Source organism: Ascidia mentula, chromosome 7, assembly GCF_947561715.1.
Source record: "Ascidia mentula chromosome 7, kaAscMent1.1, whole genome shotgun sequence".
In the NCBI taxonomy this organism is placed as follows: Eukaryota; Metazoa; Chordata; class Ascidiacea; order Phlebobranchia; family Ascidiidae; genus Ascidia; species Ascidia mentula.
Window position 1 is genome coordinate 8,467,574 of NC_138572.1, and position 17,231 is coordinate 8,484,804.

A 17,231-nucleotide genomic window follows, 5' to 3' on the forward strand; every position below is an offset into this window, starting at 1 on the left:
TAAGCTTAGACTTAGACTGTTTTTGTGTGTTCAAGTATATATCTTGATGTTGTCACAGCTAAGTTCAGGTATATCAGACGTATACTCACTATACAGTCATAGTTTACAGAAAGATGTTCGTGCGTTTTGTGAAAGCCAAACTGCGGATATTACTGGTTATAAACTGTCTGGTTGTCACCATTGTCCTCTACTATTCCACTACAGGAAACAATGTAAGTAAAAATACACATTGTGCTTTCGCGACATTTAATTCTCATCACAATTCGATATAAATATCGTTGCTACGTCATGCAATGGCGTCAAGGCAACCGCTGTGTTAAGGAAAAATTCCATTGCATTGATTTTTGACAGTGTTGACATTTGTGTGTTTCATGCCTATGCAAACATTAGTATATCCTTTGTACCACATAGTTCCCACGCGGGCAGCCAAGTACCATCACCAATACTAGTAAAATAGCGTTTCCTTGGCTATGCGCTATAATGATGTTGTAATCTGGTGCTTTGACATTCTATGAAATTCGGTTCTGAGCGGCTGTGCTTTATTGTCATATGCAACGCCCCTTTCCTTCCTTCCCGCAGGAATGCATGGCGCATAAGAATAAACTGATGGTGGAAGAATTTTTGAAATAACTGAAGAAAGTCAGATAATACGCTTTCCGGCAAAACGTTGCTTAGTTTCAACAGCTTGCAAACTTTTAGTGACGTGAACTTTAAGACGGAACAATTATCACGTATTTAAGGAAATGAGGCCATACGTTGCACTCCCAACTTGACGTAGTTTTGGCGATTCGCGGTTTTAAAATATAATGGCTTTTTAAATACCGTACCAACGAAGCTAACGTTTTTTAAATTACAGCCTTCGATGCAGCAGAAGGTGAAGGAAAACGTGAGATCTTATTTAACAAATTTAGCCGTAAGTATTTTCTATCTCGAAAATCGACGTCGAATAATATCATGTAAACATTGCTGAATACTGCCCTTCTGGCAAACTTTATTTTGTCCACGTTTCTCAATGTTTCGGCTGTTATGCTGCAGCCTTCATCAGGAGGTAAGAAATGTGGACAAAATTGCTTCACTTACATTTCTTACCTCCTGATGAAGGCTGCTGCATAACAGCCGAAACGTTGAGAAACGTCAAAAATAAAGTTTGCCAGAACAGAAGGGCAGTATTCAGCAATAAAATGTGCCTGGCAGCGTCAGTAACAATTAATCATGTAAACATGTAGGCAAATACATAGAACTATTTCCCCAAAGTAGAAAAAAACTTTGTAACCCTTTATAACGCACAGTTGTGGTTATAGATACCTTTAGGCAAGAATGTCAAAGGTAGAATAGCATGCTGCTAAACGACAATTATTCAAACGTTCTAGACGGCCCTTTTGTCACATAATCAATGAAAATGAACACTGTATATGTGAAAAATGTCTCCTATCATATGTCGTTTGGCTGATTTTAACATCCAACCTTTTGTGTAAAAGGAAATTGTATTGGGAATTAATGATTATTGTCACACCTGTTGGTGAGCAATTGATTTGTATGGGTTAAGATCACAATCGCAATATTTCTACGTCGTAAGCGCAAAAGCAAACGTACAAAATTAATTGTTTTCCAGACGATGCCGGATGCCACCCACCAAGCTCTGATCACAACAAGTAAAGAAACCACCACTACCAAAGCCCAAGAAAAGGTCGTAAGTCCCTACGTTTGTATAAGTGTTGAAAACGACTTCAGCCAATCTTTCAGTTACAATTGAAAACAGGGCTATAATAAAAATCGCTGTGCCGGTATTGGCATTTGTTTCATTTAAAGTAGTACCGGTATTAGATTTTTTCAAATTAGATTAAATTGGATTGTGACAGAGGGTGCAAATCTGTCCATGTCTTCAAAAAAATATGTCGATGTGTCACAAATTATTGTTCTGTTTACTGCCTATGTTAAACTTAGAGCTTACTTCAAGCATAATAGGTATAATTACTTACAATGTGGCTATGTAGCGACACTTGGTAACCCGTAGTGGCAAATTGGGTTTTGTGTGGATTTAGATTTTATCGGGCAAGCAGTAAATATCAGGTGGTTACCTGCTGTCCACAAACTAATGATTGCAGCGTACCAACTGATTCCGGCCTGCTGCTATGACTGAAGTTAAAGTCTGCTTGCGTGTTCTTGCTGTTAATACTAAATATGACTCCGAGAGAAGAGTTATTTAATTGAAAGACACGTTTGCAATGTTAGGCGGCGTAAAGCTTAATTTGTTCCAAGCGTTTTAGTGACTGAGCGAGTAACTTCTAGCGCGTGCCAGTTGCTTGTTAAGTGACCGAGACTGGTTGGGTGGCAGAGTTAATGACAGAGAATAACAGCGAATAGTGACAATGAATGACAGAGTATAGTTGAGGTGTTAGTGCGAAATATATACGCTTTTAGTGTTGTTGACAAGCGGAAAGATAATTTTATTGTTATTGATTAAATCATTGTTCCTCGTAATAACGCAAACGAAGGCAAAGGGCTAGTAACATAGCCAGAAATTAAATATTAATAGGACAACTGGTTACGTTGCTACGTCATTTTACTACCAGCGGAGGTACGTTGCCTATCAAGCGTGAACATTGCTTTTCTCTGCAGTAAAATTAGATCGCTACTACTAGTCAGCATTACTTGGCTTTCCGAGAGTTTACAAGAGTTTATCGATATCAGTGAGATGTAAACCTGACGTCATATGATCTTCAGTACAATTTTGCAACAGAATATGCGCTTAGACTTTGACTGGTTTTGTGTACTTTCTTATCTCGGTTTAGCCTCAGCAGCGAAGCTATGCATTCACTAGAATCGGGACATATCTTGGTGTAAGATGTATGCTCGTTCAGTGAAAAGGAAACTGTTTGGCTTACTGGTTGTAAACTGTCTTGTTGTTGCTACAGTCATTTATTATTCCACGACGGAAAATAAGGCAAGAAATGCATTTTGCGCAACTCCCTTTCAACTTTCACGTCTTATGCGATTATTTAAAAGATATATTTTTTAAATATTGCCATTAAATTTTAGTCTTTGGTGCAAAAGAAGGCAACTGAAAGTGTAGGATCTTACACAACAAACTTCGCCGTTAGTATTTTGGCATTCAAATATTTACGTCAAATAACAATTTGTAAAACTGCTATGCTATAGGTACACGTTTGTTTAAAAAGCATAAAATTAAATGCTCCAACACGACTGCGCACAAATGTATCAACCATGGTGTAAAAAGACGGGAAAAGTTTCCATATAAAACATATTCACGACTTGCGCTTACTTTTTCTTGCACCAAGAGGTGTATGGTTTCTACAAGATATGTGGGTTTCAAGTTATTTGCCCAAGAGAAACCCAGACGATACGCAAACAAACTAATCGCGTATACATAGAAGAAATACAAATACTTGTTTTGCCAAAGAAGAAAAACTCTTGATCACTTCTATATAACGGGCCGTTGTTTAATGGAATGCCCATTCGTACTAAATTTATATGGCTTTTCGAACAAATTGTTCCATTTGATCGTAAATTGATTGTTTTATAGACGGTGACGGATGCCTCCCACCAAGCTCTGATCACAACAAGTAAAGAAACCACTACCACCAAAGACCAAGCAAAGGTCCGTATTCACTTGCTATCAAATCGTTACGTGGTAAATCCGAGTGAATCGCACACCAAGGCCATTCTTGGATTCTCGTAATGTTTTGCAGACGATCGTAATATAGGCAAAATAATTCATTATGTTTCTTGGTCGCTAGAAAACAGATTTAAGTACTTTTGTCAATCTAGATGTTTAGCTATTTTTTGACAAACAAATAATGTTATTAGTCATATTCATAAATAGAAACAACAAGAAAAGGATGTGTTTGTCGTATCCTGGACAACACCATGCGTTGAATGCTAATTGTTACATTGGTTATGACTTGCCATTTCGTCTCGCATACGTCAGGTGTTCTGCAGCAAGGTTGTTCGACAAACGTTACGTAGTAGCATTCATCCAGGCTAGGCTTTGTGCTTAGCACCGGGTTGTGCTTGCTGACGTAATGTCCAAAAAGAGCAGTTTTTCTCGTCTTTGCTTTTGCATACCTCTGTGTGGGCTTTACCCCACAACGCCATATGACCATGCCACCTTGTGGAAAATGATTTTTTTGTTTGGCCGACGCAGTTGTCGCCACATATTTTCATGTGGCAACATATATGCCATAGTTTCGGCAGTTTAGCACTTGTGACATTTGGTGGTTTCCGTTTGGTGTTATTAAAGTCGAAGTTTCTATGACCGTAGACCTAGTGCCTCCTCTATTGCCGCACAAACGGCAGCGCCCGCACGGTTGTGATCGCCCAGTCTCGGGTGCATTGCCGCTGTCGTGAGCAATCTCCCGGACTGCGCGTAACATTCAGGAACATGTGCGCAGCGGATTTCAACAGTAAGGGCGAATTTTCCGACGTTTTGCATAATGCTCAAGCCGACGCACAGTTCGGGTTTGTGCGACAAGATTTCAAAATAGTAACGACAATGCACAGAAAATTTCTCCTCGGTGAAAATCATTCGGTGTCTCTGGCCAACATCTCCCTACACAACGTACTGAGGCTTATCACAAACATCCTAAGGAAACTCCACACTTTCCGTCGACATGATTTGGATAATCACGGGCTCAGCGGAGGTTGCAATTGAAGGCGCACTCGCTACATGCGGGAACTTGTGGAGTGTGCTTCCCAACGTTGCTGGTCTTTTGTATGTAATCATCGCCCTTGGTTTAAGTTCTTTTTCTTTTTGTGTTGTCGGCGTACAAGTTTTGGTAAAGATGTTGCCCAAAGTAACGGGGTTTTCGCGCTGTTCTTTTGGCTGTTTTGGGTGGATTTCCTTTGCCATTCTTCCGCCCCTCGAAGTACGTTTTTGTGGGCTTTTGCAGGAAAACCCGATGATACACACTTTTTGCGGTGGTTATTAAGACTGGATAGGTAGTCTTTATCCCTTTCATTCAGTCTTCGTAGTCTAATTGCCTCACCCTTCGCGATTGCCTGAAAGACTGACATAGGGTGATGCGAAGTGCCGTGGAGAAATTTTCTGTGCATTGCCGTTTCTATTTTGAAATCTTGTCGCACAAACCCGAACTGTACGTCGGCTTGAGCAATGTGCAGAACGTCGAGATATTCGACCTTACTCTTGAAATCCGCTGCGCACATGTTTCTGAATGTTACGCGCAGTCCGGGAGATTGCTCACGACAGCGGCAATGCACCCGCGAGACTGGGCGATCAGCACAACCGTGCGGGCGCTGCCGTCTGTGCGGCAATAGAGGAGGCACTAAGTCTATGGTCATAGAAACCTTGACTTTGATAACACCAAACAGAAACCACCAAATGTCACAAGTGCTAAACTGCCAAAACTATGGCAAAAATGTTGCCACATGTGTGATATGTGGCGACAACTACGTCGGCCAAACAAAAAATTCATTTTCCACAAGATGGCATGGCCATAGAGCGTTGTGGGGTAAAACCCACACAGAGGTATGCAAAAGCAAAGACGATAAAACTGCTCTTTTTCGACATTACGTCAGCAAGCATAACAAAGTGCTAAGCACAAAGCCCAGCCTGGATGAATGCTACTACGTAACGTTTGTCAAACAACCTTGCTGCAGAACACTTGACGTATGCATATGCAAGGCGAAATGGCCAGCCATAACCAATGCAACAATTAACATTCAACTCATGGTGTTGTCCAGGATACGACAAACACAACGTTTTCTTGTTGTTTTTATTCATATTTATTGTTGTTTTTATTTATTTTTATTTACATTTTTTTATTTAAATTTTAATCTTTTGAACCGTTCTCATCCATCCAGCCACTGGCGTGGTGCCTGTAAATGCTATCTTTACACCAGCGAGCAAACCGCTGAGGCAACAACGTTTTTCGTTGCTACCGTTCAACTGCTGCTGTGTGTGTTTTTGTTTTTATTTGGTTTGGTACAGGATTGCGGTCTGGTGGTTAAGTGTATGTTAGTCTTGATGAGTGCTATTGATGCTAATCACTACGATTATTGTTGTTTTTAGAATACTGAGGAGGCTGCATAGGCGAAATATATATATTCATAAAAACAACATCTTGGTTCGATGATTAAGTAGCAATCTAGGCCAGTCCTAGGTATCACTTATCCACAATGTATTTGTTGTCAAGCTTGAATTTCAATTACTGCTTTCAAAAGTCCACGGGGATTGGTGATAACGAATCAACTTCCCTTCCGTAAATTTTCTTACTTTTACATATTCAAAGATGACATATTTACATATACAGCTGACCATCCTTATGATGAGTGGGAACAAGAGGATCGACCAACTTCCTGACAAGTGTGGAAATTGTGAATTGTCTTCTGATAAAAGCAAGGTAATAGAACTGGGCGGTAATAGAAAGATGAACGGACTCGAGCCATTTCTTCGCATCCGACATGAAGTTGTTTAAATCCTAAGACTAAACGAAAAGATGCCGCATCTGCCATAAGGTGGCGGTGCAGAGTCATTGTTTCCTAATTTAATATTTAGTATGGTTTCTGAGTTAAAAAAATGTTGTCTGATAGAAGCAAGGTAATATAATCTGACACTATGATGATAAAGGGATTCAAGTAGTTACTTGGTAACATACATGACTCTGTTGATGAGGCCCTAAAATAAGATGGCGCACTTGGCACAAGATGGAGATACTGGGTTACCATTTGTAATTTCTTTGTCTTTTAGATAAACAACCCTAATACCAAAGCTCTGATCTTCGGGTTCGATGATCCCATTTATCAATTAGCTCCCAAGAAGAGGTCTGTATGATCAAACTGATAATAATACGTAGATTTTTTTAACTCTATATATTTAATACTTGAGTTTTGCTTCACAACATTTTTTACACAATACACAAAACTTTTTTCCTGAACAAAACGAATGCCTTACGTACCTCGTACCTTCGCATTATAATTAGTCCTTCAAACGCAGACATATGGATAAAACAGACCCTTCGCTTTCCCGTTGTAAACCGCACTTGTCGTTTCTTTTTTTCATTATACCAGCACTGAAGTTGTATCTTTCATCTTAAGCTTCGCATATTGATTGCAAATGTGGCAGGAATGTTCAGCTACAATTAACCGGCGGCAGTTTTTGTGGATTCCATGTTACCGCGGAAAAAGCTAAACCGGTTTGTGCGTTTGGCCGCTTATAGCAGCAACAACGACATAGCATGCCCTGAACGACTTCCTGGAGCGTATAAGGGTGTTGCGACGCTGTGTAGATAAAAGCAAATATGCTGAGAACTGAACAGAGCGTTAACTTTAACACTTGCGGTTCATTCGTTTTACTGATTTCTTACGTTGTGTGTTTTTGTTTCTTCCAAATGCTAAATTTGTTTTCGCTTGTTAGGTAAAATACCAAGATGCTTTTTGACGCATATTAGACGTTGGCTCCTGTAGGAATTGCAGTGAAAAAGGAAATACGTGATTTCCGCTGAAGGGTGTTTATTTACATAACCTAGCTAGCACCCGGTGTACAAAGAGTATGGTAAGGGTATAGGTCTGTATAGTAAAGAGCTTTCGTAATTCACTTGACAAACATTATATGAAAATGTGGTCCAGTTAAACGTTCTTTTTATAGCGCGGACAGGCAATTTAACGCACAGACATGTTAAGTCCTCTAATAAAGCAACAACTGGTCTAACATATGTGACATGAAACGATCTAAACAGATGAGAATTTGTTACTATGCTATTCCAAGGGGTTGTACTGTCACTTCATATATGACTGTTCCTTTAACCTATCTGCGCCGTAGTGTGGAATGGATGAAATTTTCTCATTTTAACAAACGAAGACATAAACACTATGAGAGACATCAGAAATTAAATATTAACCACTTTTATCCAGCTAGGTTATTTTAGTACCGACGACGTGGATCACCAACCGCCAATTCTGCCTTCTTCTGCGGTTAAATTTGTTCGCGAGCAGCAGTCAGTATTACTTGTCGGCTTTCTGTACAATCTGTATAAGCGCCTTTCACGGTTTATGCAATTTCATTTTGCAATATCTGTTAAAAACGTGACGTCATGTATTTTGAAATGCAATGATTCAACAGGAAATAAGCTTAGACTTAGACTGTTTTTGTGTGTTCAAGTATATATCTTGATGTTGTCACAGCTAAGTTCAGGTATATCAGACGTATACTCACTATACAGTCATAGTTTACAGAAAGATGTTCGTGCGTTTTGTGAAAGCCAAACTGCGGATATTACTGGTTATAAACTGTCTGGTTGTCACCATTGTCCTCTACTATTCCACTACAGGAAACAATGTAAGTAAAAATACACATTGTGCTTTCGCGACATTTAATTCTCATCACAATTCGATATAAATATCGTTGCTACGTCATGCAATGGCGTCAAGGCAACCGCTGTGTTAAGGAAAAATTCCATTGCATTGATTTTTGACAGTGTTGACATTTGTGTGTTTCATGCCTATGCAAACATTAGTATATCCTTTGTACCACATAGTTCCCACGCGGGCAGCCAAGTACCATCACCAATACTAGTAAAATAGCGTTTCCTTGGCTATGCGCTATAATGATGTTGTAATCTGGTGCTTTGACATTCTATGAAATTCGGTTCTGAGCGGCTGTGCTTTATTGTCATATGCAACGCCCCTTTCCTTCCTTCCCGCAGGAATGCATGGCGCATAAGAATAAACTGATGGTGGAAGAATTTTTGAAATAACTGAAGAAAGTCAGATAATACGCTTTCCGGCAAAACGTTGCTTAGTTTCAACAGCTTGCAAACTTTTAGTGACGTGAACTTTAAGACGGAACAATTATCACGTATTTAAGGAAATGAGGCCATACGTTGCACTCCCAACTTGACGTAGTTTTGGCGATTCGCGGTTTTAAAATATAATGGCTTTTTAAATACCGTACCAACGAAGCTAACGTTTTTTAAATTACAGCCTTCGATGCAGCAGAAGGTGAAGGAAAACGTGAGATCTTATTTAACAAATTTAGCCGTAAGTATTTTCTATCTCGAAAATCGACGTCGAATAATATCATGTAAACATTGCTGAATACTGCCCTTCTGGCAAACTTTATTTTGTCCACGTTTCTCAATGTTTCGGCTGTTATGCTGCAGCCTTCATCAGGAGGTAAGAAATGTGGACAAAATTGCTTCACTTACATTTCTTACCTCCTGATGAAGGCTGCTGCATAACAGCCGAAACGTTGAGAAACGTCAAAAATAAAGTTTGCCAGAACAGAAGGGCAGTATTCAGCAATAAAATGTGCCTGGCAGCGTCAGTAACAATTAATCATGTAAACATGTAGGCAAATACATAGAACTATTTCCCCAAAGTAGAAAAAAAACTTTGTAACCCTTTATAACGCACAGTTGTGGTTATAGATACCTTTAGGCAAGAATGTCAAAGGTAGAATAGCATGCTGCTAAACGACAATTATTCAAACGTTCTAGACGGCCCTTTTGTCACATAATCAATGAAAATGAACACTGTATATGTGAAAAATGTCTCCTATCATATGTCGTTTGGCTGATTTTAACATCCAACCTTTTGTGTAAAAGGAAATTGTATTGGGAATTAATGATTATTGTCACACCTGTTGGTGAGCAATTGATTTGTATGGGTTAAGATCACAATCGCAATATTTCTACGTCGTAAGCGCAAAAGCAAACGTACAAAATTAATTGTTTTCCAGACGATGCCGGATGCCACCCACCAAGCTCTGATCACAACAAGTAAAGAAACCACCACTACCAAAGCCCAAGAAAAGGTCGTAAGTCCCTACGTTTGTATAAGTGTTGAAAACGACTTCAGCCAATCTTTCAGTTACAATTGAAAACAGGGCTATAATAAAAATCGCTGTGCCGGTATTGGCATTTGTTTCATTTAAAGTAGTACCGGTATTAGATTTTTTCAAATTAGATTAAATTGGATTGTGACAGAGGGTGCAAATCTGTCCATGTCTTCAAAAAAATATGTCGATGTGTCACAAATTATTGTTCTGTTTACTGCCTATGTTAAACTTAGAGCTTACTTCAAGCATAATAGGTATAATTACTTACAATGTGGCTATGTAGCGACACTTGGTAACCCGTAGTGGCAAATTGGGTTTTGTGTGGATTTAGATTTTATCGGGCAAGCAGTAAATATCAGGTGGTTACCTGCTGTCCACAAACTAATGATTGCAGCGTACCAACTGATTCCGGCCTGCTGCTATGACTGAAGTTAAAGTCTGCTTGCGTGTTCTTGCTGTTAATACTAAATATGACTCCGAGAGAAGAGTTATTTAATTGAAAGACACGTTTGCAATGTTAGGCGGCGTAAAGCTTAATTTGTTCCAAGCGTTTTAGTGACTGAGCGAGTAACTTCTAGCGCGTGCCAGTTGCTTGTTAAGTGACCGAGACTGGTTGGGTGGCAGAGTTAATGACAGAGAATAACAGCGAATAGTGACAATGAATGACAGAGTATAGTTGAGGTGTTAGTGCGAAATATATACGCTTTTAGTGTTGTTGACAAGCGGAAAGATAATTTTATTGTTATTGATTAAATCATTGTTCCTCGTAATAACGCAAACGAAGGCAAAGGGCTAGTAACATAGCCAGAAATTAAATATTAATAGGACAACTGGTTACGTTGCTACGTCATTTTACTACCAGCGGAGGTACGTTGCCTATCAAGCGTGAACATTGCTTTTCTCTGCAGTAAAATTAGATCGCTACTACTAGTCAGCATTACTTGGCTTTCCGAGAGTTTACAAGAGTTTATCGATATCAGTGAGATGTAAACCTGACGTCATATGATCTTCAGTACAATTTTGCAACAGAATATGCGCTTAGACTTTGACTGGTTTTGTGTACTTTCTTATCTCGGTTTAGCCTCAGCAGCGAAGCTATGCATTCACTAGAATCGGGACATATCTTGGTGTAAGATGTATGCTCGTTCAGTGAAAAGGAAACTGTTTGGCTTACTGGTTGTAAACTGTCTTGTTGTTGCTACAGTCATTTATTATTCCACGACGGAAAATAAGGCAAGAAATGCATTTTGCGCAACTCCCTTTCAACTTTCACGTCTTATGCGATTATTTAAAAGATATATTTTTTAAATATTGCCATTAAATTTTAGTCTTTGGTGCAAAAGAAGGCAACTGAAAGTGTAGGATCTTACACAACAAACTTCGCCGTTAGTATTTTGGCATTCAAATATTTACGTCAAATAACAATTTGTAAAACTGCTATGCTATAGGTACACGTTTGTTTAAAAAGCATAAAATTAAATGCTCCAACACGACTGCGCACAAATGTATCAACCATGGTGTAAAAAGACGGGAAAAGTTTCCATATAAAACATATTCACGACTTGCGCTTACTTTTTCTTGCACCAAGAGGTGTATGGTTTCTACAAGATATGTGGGTTTCAAGTTATTTGCCCAAGAGAAACCCAGACGATACGCAAACAAACTAATCGCGTATACATAGAAGAAATACAAATACTTGTTTTGCCAAAGAAGAAAAACTCTTGATCACTTCTATATAACGGGCCGTTGTTTAATGGAATGCCCATTCGTACTAAATTTATATGGCTTTTCGAACAAATTGTTCCATTTGATCGTAAATTGATTGTTTTATAGACGGTGACGGATGCCTCCCACCAAGCTCTGATCACAACAAGTAAAGAAACCACTACCACCAAAGACCAAGCAAAGGTCCGTATTCACTTGCTATCAAATCGTTACGTGGTAAATCCGAGTGAATCGCACACCAAGGCCATTCTTGGATTCTCGTAATGTTTTGCAGACGATCGTAATATAGGCAAAATAATTCATTATGTTTCTTGGTCGCTAGAAAACAGATTTAAGTACTTTTGTCAATCTAGATGTTTAGCTATTTTTTGACAAACAAATAATGTTATTAGTCATATTCATAAATAGAAACAACAAGAAAAGGATGTGTTTGTCGTATCCTGGACAACACCATGCGTTGAATGCTAATTGTTACATTGGTTATGACTTGCCATTTCGTCTCGCATACGTCAGGTGTTCTGCAGCAAGGTTGTTCGACAAACGTTACGTAGTAGCATTCATCCAGGCTAGGCTTTGTGCTTAGCACCGGGTTGTGCTTGCTGACGTAATGTCCAAAAAGAGCAGTTTTTCTCGTCTTTGCTTTTGCATACCTCTGTGTGGGCTTTACCCCACAACGCCATATGACCATGCCACCTTGTGGAAAATGATTTTTTTGTTTGGCCGACGCAGTTGTCGCCACATATTTTCATGTGGCAACATATATGCCATAGTTTCGGCAGTTTAGCACTTGTGACATTTGGTGGTTTCCGTTTGGTGTTATTAAAGTCGAAGTTTCTATGACCGTAGACCTAGTGCCTCCTCTATTGCCGCACAAACGGCAGCGCCCGCACGGTTGTGATCGCCCAGTCTCGGGTGCATTGCCGCTGTCGTGAGCAATCTCCCGGACTGCGCGTAACATTCAGGAACATGTGCGCAGCGGATTTCAACAGTAAGGGCGAATTTTCCGACGTTTTGCATAATGCTCAAGCCGACGCACAGTTCGGGTTTGTGCGACAAGATTTCAAAATAGTAACGACAATGCACAGAAAATTTCTCCTCGGTGAAAATCATTCGGTGTCTCTGGCCAACATCTCCCTACACAACGTACTGAGGCTTATCACAAACATCCTAAGGAAACTCCACACTTTCCGTCGACATGATTTGGATAATCACGGGCTCAGCGGAGGTTGCAATTGAAGGCGCACTCGCTACATGCGGGAACTTGTGGAGTGTGCTTCCCAACGTTGCTGGTCTTTTGTATGTAATCATCGCCCTTGGTTTAAGTTCTTTTTCTTTTTGTGTTGTCGGCGTACAAGTTTTGGTAAAGATGTTGCCCAAAGTAACGGGGTTTTCGCGCTGTTCTTTTGGCTGTTTTGGGTGGATTTCCTTTGCCATTCTTCCGCCCCTCGAAGTACGTTTTTGTGGGCTTTTGCAGGAAAACCCGATGATACACACTTTTTGCGGTGGTTATTAAGACTGGATAGGTAGTCTTTATCCCTTTCATTCAGTCTTCGTAGTCTAATTGCCTCACCCTTCGCGATTGCCTGAAAGACTGACATAGGGTGATGCGAAGTGCCGTGGAGAAATTTTCTGTGCATTGCCGTTTCTATTTTGAAATCTTGTCGCACAAACCCGAACTGTACGTCGGCTTGAGCAATGTGCAGAACGTCGAGATATTCGACCTTACTCTTGAAATCCGCTGCGCACATGTTTCTGAATGTTACGCGCAGTCCGGGAGATTGCTCACGACAGCGGCAATGCACCCGCGAGACTGGGCGATCAGCACAACCGTGCGGGCGCTGCCGTCTGTGCGGCAATAGAGGAGGCACTAAGTCTATGGTCATAGAAACCTTGACTTTGATAACACCAAACAGAAACCACCAAATGTCACAAGTGCTAAACTGCCAAAACTATGGCAAAAATGTTGCCACATGTGTGATATGTGGCGACAACTACGTCGGCCAAACAAAAAATTCATTTTCCACAAGATGGCATGGCCATAGAGCGTTGTGGGGTAAAACCCACACAGAGGTATGCAAAAGCAAAGACGATAAAACTGCTCTTTTTCGACATTACGTCAGCAAGCATAACAAAGTGCTAAGCACAAAGCCCAGCCTGGATGAATGCTACTACGTAACGTTTGTCAAACAACCTTGCTGCAGAACACTTGACGTATGCATATGCAAGGCGAAATGGCCAGCCATAACCAATGCAACAATTAACATTCAACTCATGGTGTTGTCCAGGATACGACAAACACAACGTTTTCTTGTTGTTTTTATTCATATTTATTGTTGTTTTTATTTATTTTTATTTACATTTTTTTATTTAAATTTTAATCTTTTGAACCGTTCTCATCCATCCAGCCACTGGCGTGGTGCCTGTAAATGCTATCTTTACACCAGCGAGCAAACCGCTGAGGCAACAACGTTTTTCGTTGCTACCGTTCAACTGCTGCTGTGTGTGTTTTTGTTTTTATTTGGTTTGGTACAGGATTGCGGTCTGGTGGTTAAGTGTATGTTAGTCTTGATGAGTGCTATTGATGCTAATCACTACGATTATTGTTGTTTTTAGAATACTGAGGAGGCTGCATAGGCGAAATATATATATTCATAAAAACAACATCTTGGTTCGATGATTAAGTAGCAATCTAGGCCAGTCCTAGGTATCACTTATCCACAATGTATTTGTTGTCAAGCTTGAATTTCAATTACTGCTTTCAAAAGTCCACGGGGATTGGTGATAACGAATCAACTTCCCTTCCGTAAATTTTCTTACTTTTACATATTCAAAGATGACATATTTACATATACAGCTGACCATCCTTATGATGAGTGGGAACAAGAGGATCGACCAACTTCCTGACAAGTGTGGAAATTGTGAATTGTCTTCTGATAAAAGCAAGGTAATAGAACTGGGCGGTAATAGAAAGATGAACGGACTCGAGCCATTTCTTCGCATCCGACATGAAGTTGTTTAAATCCTAAGACTAAACGAAAAGATGCCGCATCTGCCATAAGGTGGCGGTGCAGAGTCATTGTTTCCTAATTTAATATTTAGTATGGTTTCTGAGTTAAAAAAATGTTGTCTGATAGAAGCAAGGTAATATAATCTGACACTATGATGATAAAGGGATTCAAGTAGTTACTTGGTAACATACATGACTCTGTTGATGAGGCCCTAAAATAAGATGGCGCACTTGGCACAAGATGGAGATACTGGGTTACCATTTGTAATTTCTTTGTCTTTTAGATAAACAACCCTAATACCAAAGCTCTGATCTTCGGGTTCGATGATCCCATTTATCAATTAGCTCCCAAGAAGAGGTCTGTATGATCAAACTGATAATAATACGTAGATTTTTTTAACTCTATATATTTAATACTTGAGTTTTGCTTCACAACATTTTTTACACAATACACAAAACTTTTTTCCTGAACAAAACGAATGCCTTACGTACCTCGTACCTTCGCATTATAATTAGTCCTTCAAACGCAGGAGACGGGACCAGTATTACATATGGAAGACCATAGAGGGGCCAGTTGCTTTGTACCACTTTCGTCATTTGACTCTGAAACAATACAACAGATTCTTCAACCTGACCATGACCTACAGGTAACAACACAGAAAACATATGATGTAACACAACTCTCAAAATTTATTGAATTCATTGGTTTTAATTTCGGAGGACGGATTCTGACATATGGGGTGGCTATGGTACCAACTATTCCCTACTGGTAAAATTTCCGAATCTTCCTTTCAACGACTCCACCATAGATGCCATGGTAAAGAAAAAGGACAAGGTAGCCCTGTGGGCTGTGTCAAATTGCGCAACTCTGAAGGGAGCTCAGGACAGAATGAAATACGCGAAAGATTTGGTTGCCAATGGCTTAAATGTGGATTTGTTTGGGGGATGTTTCAACAGACGGGGGAAATTTGAATACTCAGAATACAAGTTCTACCTCGCCTTTGAAAACCAGTGGAACTGCAAGGAATACATCACGGAAAAGTACTGGGACAATGCATTAAGACAGGGCACGGTACCTGTTGTACTCGGTGCTCCTAAGAAGGACTACATACGTGTATCTCCATCTCCACACTCATTTATATACGCCCTCGACTATAACTCTCCCAAAGAGTTAGCTGACTACCTAAATTACCTGGATAAGAATGATACAGCTTACAAAGAGTATTTAGGCTGGATGAAAACAATTCCACACGTTGAGGAAAAAATGAAGAAAGTTGGATGGTGTGAACTGTGTAGTTTCCTGCATGAGAACAACCACAAAAACGCGAAACCGCGCGTCGTTCCCTCCCTCTTCGATTATTTTTATGGCCAGGATTACCACAAATGTCTGGGTATACCGAACGTAGGGCTTGAGATATGAATTTTCCAATTGCAGATTTATGCGCGTTCCATGTAAACGCACCGATAGAATGATGTCAGGCAAAAAAAGAAGTTTAAATATGCTTATTCCGTATATTTGCCGTCATATACAGTTTGTGATAAATTGTTACTGATGCTGCCAGGCATATTTATTGCTTAATACTGCTCTTCTGGCAAACTTTATTGTATTTACGTTTCTCGACGTTTCGGCTATTATGCAACAGCCTTCATCATGAGGAAGTGCCTCAAATCGTCCACTGTGGTAGACTTAGATACTTCCTCCTGATGAAGGCTGTTGCATAATAGCCGAAACGTCGAGAAACGTAAATACAATAAAGTTTGCCAGAAGAGCAGTATTAAGCAACAGTTTGTGATTACCAGGTAATTTTGCTGTATCTGTACGATAAACTGTGTGTTTGTATGCAAATATCGATAGTTGATACCCGACCCCTAGAAGGCAGCATTCGAACCAATACAAAATATGTGCACATGTTTTTTTTCTACTTATTTCTTTAGCTATTTTTTATAAAGTTGTAAATTGTAGTTGGTTGAAATTTAAAAATTTTGATTGTGATCTTGATGCCATATACCATTGTACAGCTCGACAAAGGGTCAAACCAAACATATGGATAAAACAGACCCTTCGCTTTCCCGTTGTAAACCGCACTTGTCGTTTCCTTTTTTTATTATACCAGCACTGAAGTTATATCTTTTATCTTAAGCTTCGCATATTGATTGCAAATGTGGCAGGAATGTTCAGCTACAATTAACCGGCGGCAGTTTTTGTGGATTCCATGTTACCGCGGAAAAAGCTAAACCGGTTTGTGCGTTTGGCCGCTTATAGCAGCAACAACGACATAGCATGCCCTGAACGACTTCCTGGAGCGTATAAGGGTGTTGCGACGCTGTGTAGATAAAAGCAAATATGCTGAGAACTGAACAGAGCGTTAACTTTAACACTTGTGGTTCATTCGTTTTAATGATTTCTTACGTTGTGTGTTTTTGTTTCTTCCAAATGCTAAATTCGTTTTCGCTTGTTAGATAAAATACCAAGATGCTTTTTGACGCATATTGGAGATTGGCTCCTGTAGGAATTGCAGTGAAAAAGGAAATACGTGATTTCCGCTGAAGGGTGTTTATTTACATAACCTAGCTAGCACCCGGTGTACAAAGAGTATGGTAAGGGTATAGGTCTGTATAGTAAAGAGCTTTCCTAATTCACTTGACAAACATTACATGGAAATGTGGTCCAGTTAAACGTTCTTT

At 39.8% G+C, this 17,231-nt stretch overlaps 1 protein-coding gene across 7 annotated transcripts; it reads left to right on the forward strand.

The window, feature by feature from the left end:
• The first annotated feature begins 62 nt into the window (after positions 1–62).
• On the forward strand, positions 63–17,025 carry LOC145908459 (4-galactosyl-N-acetylglucosaminide 3-alpha-L-fucosyltransferase FUT6-like). 7 transcript variants are annotated; one of them, XR_014402998.1, is made up of 11 exons: positions 63–212; positions 857–913; positions 1,613–1,690; positions 3,545–3,619; positions 6,291–6,380; positions 6,728–6,801; positions 8,205–8,314; positions 8,959–9,015; positions 9,716–9,790; positions 14,394–14,483; positions 14,831–14,841. XR_014402998.1 is itself a non-coding variant. In XM_082995746.1 (10 exons), exons 1-9 carry the CDS (start codon positions 114–116, stop codon positions 9,757–9,759), a joined length of 684 nt encoding a protein of 227 aa, XP_082851872.1. In that variant the 5' UTR covers positions 63–113; the 3' UTR covers positions 9,760–9,793; positions 11,648–11,722. The 7 variants fall into 7 exon arrangements, 4 of the variants coding, with proteins under 4 accessions (XP_082851872.1, XP_082851869.1, XP_082851870.1 ...); XR_014402997.1 differs by lacking the exon at positions 14,831–14,841 and adding an exon at positions 11,648–11,722 and having other exon boundaries at positions 14,394–14,457; XR_014402999.1 differs by lacking the exon at positions 14,831–14,841 and adding an exon at positions 11,648–11,722 and having other exon boundaries at positions 1,613–1,687; positions 14,394–14,457.
• Positions 17,026–17,231: the final 206 nt, after the last annotated feature.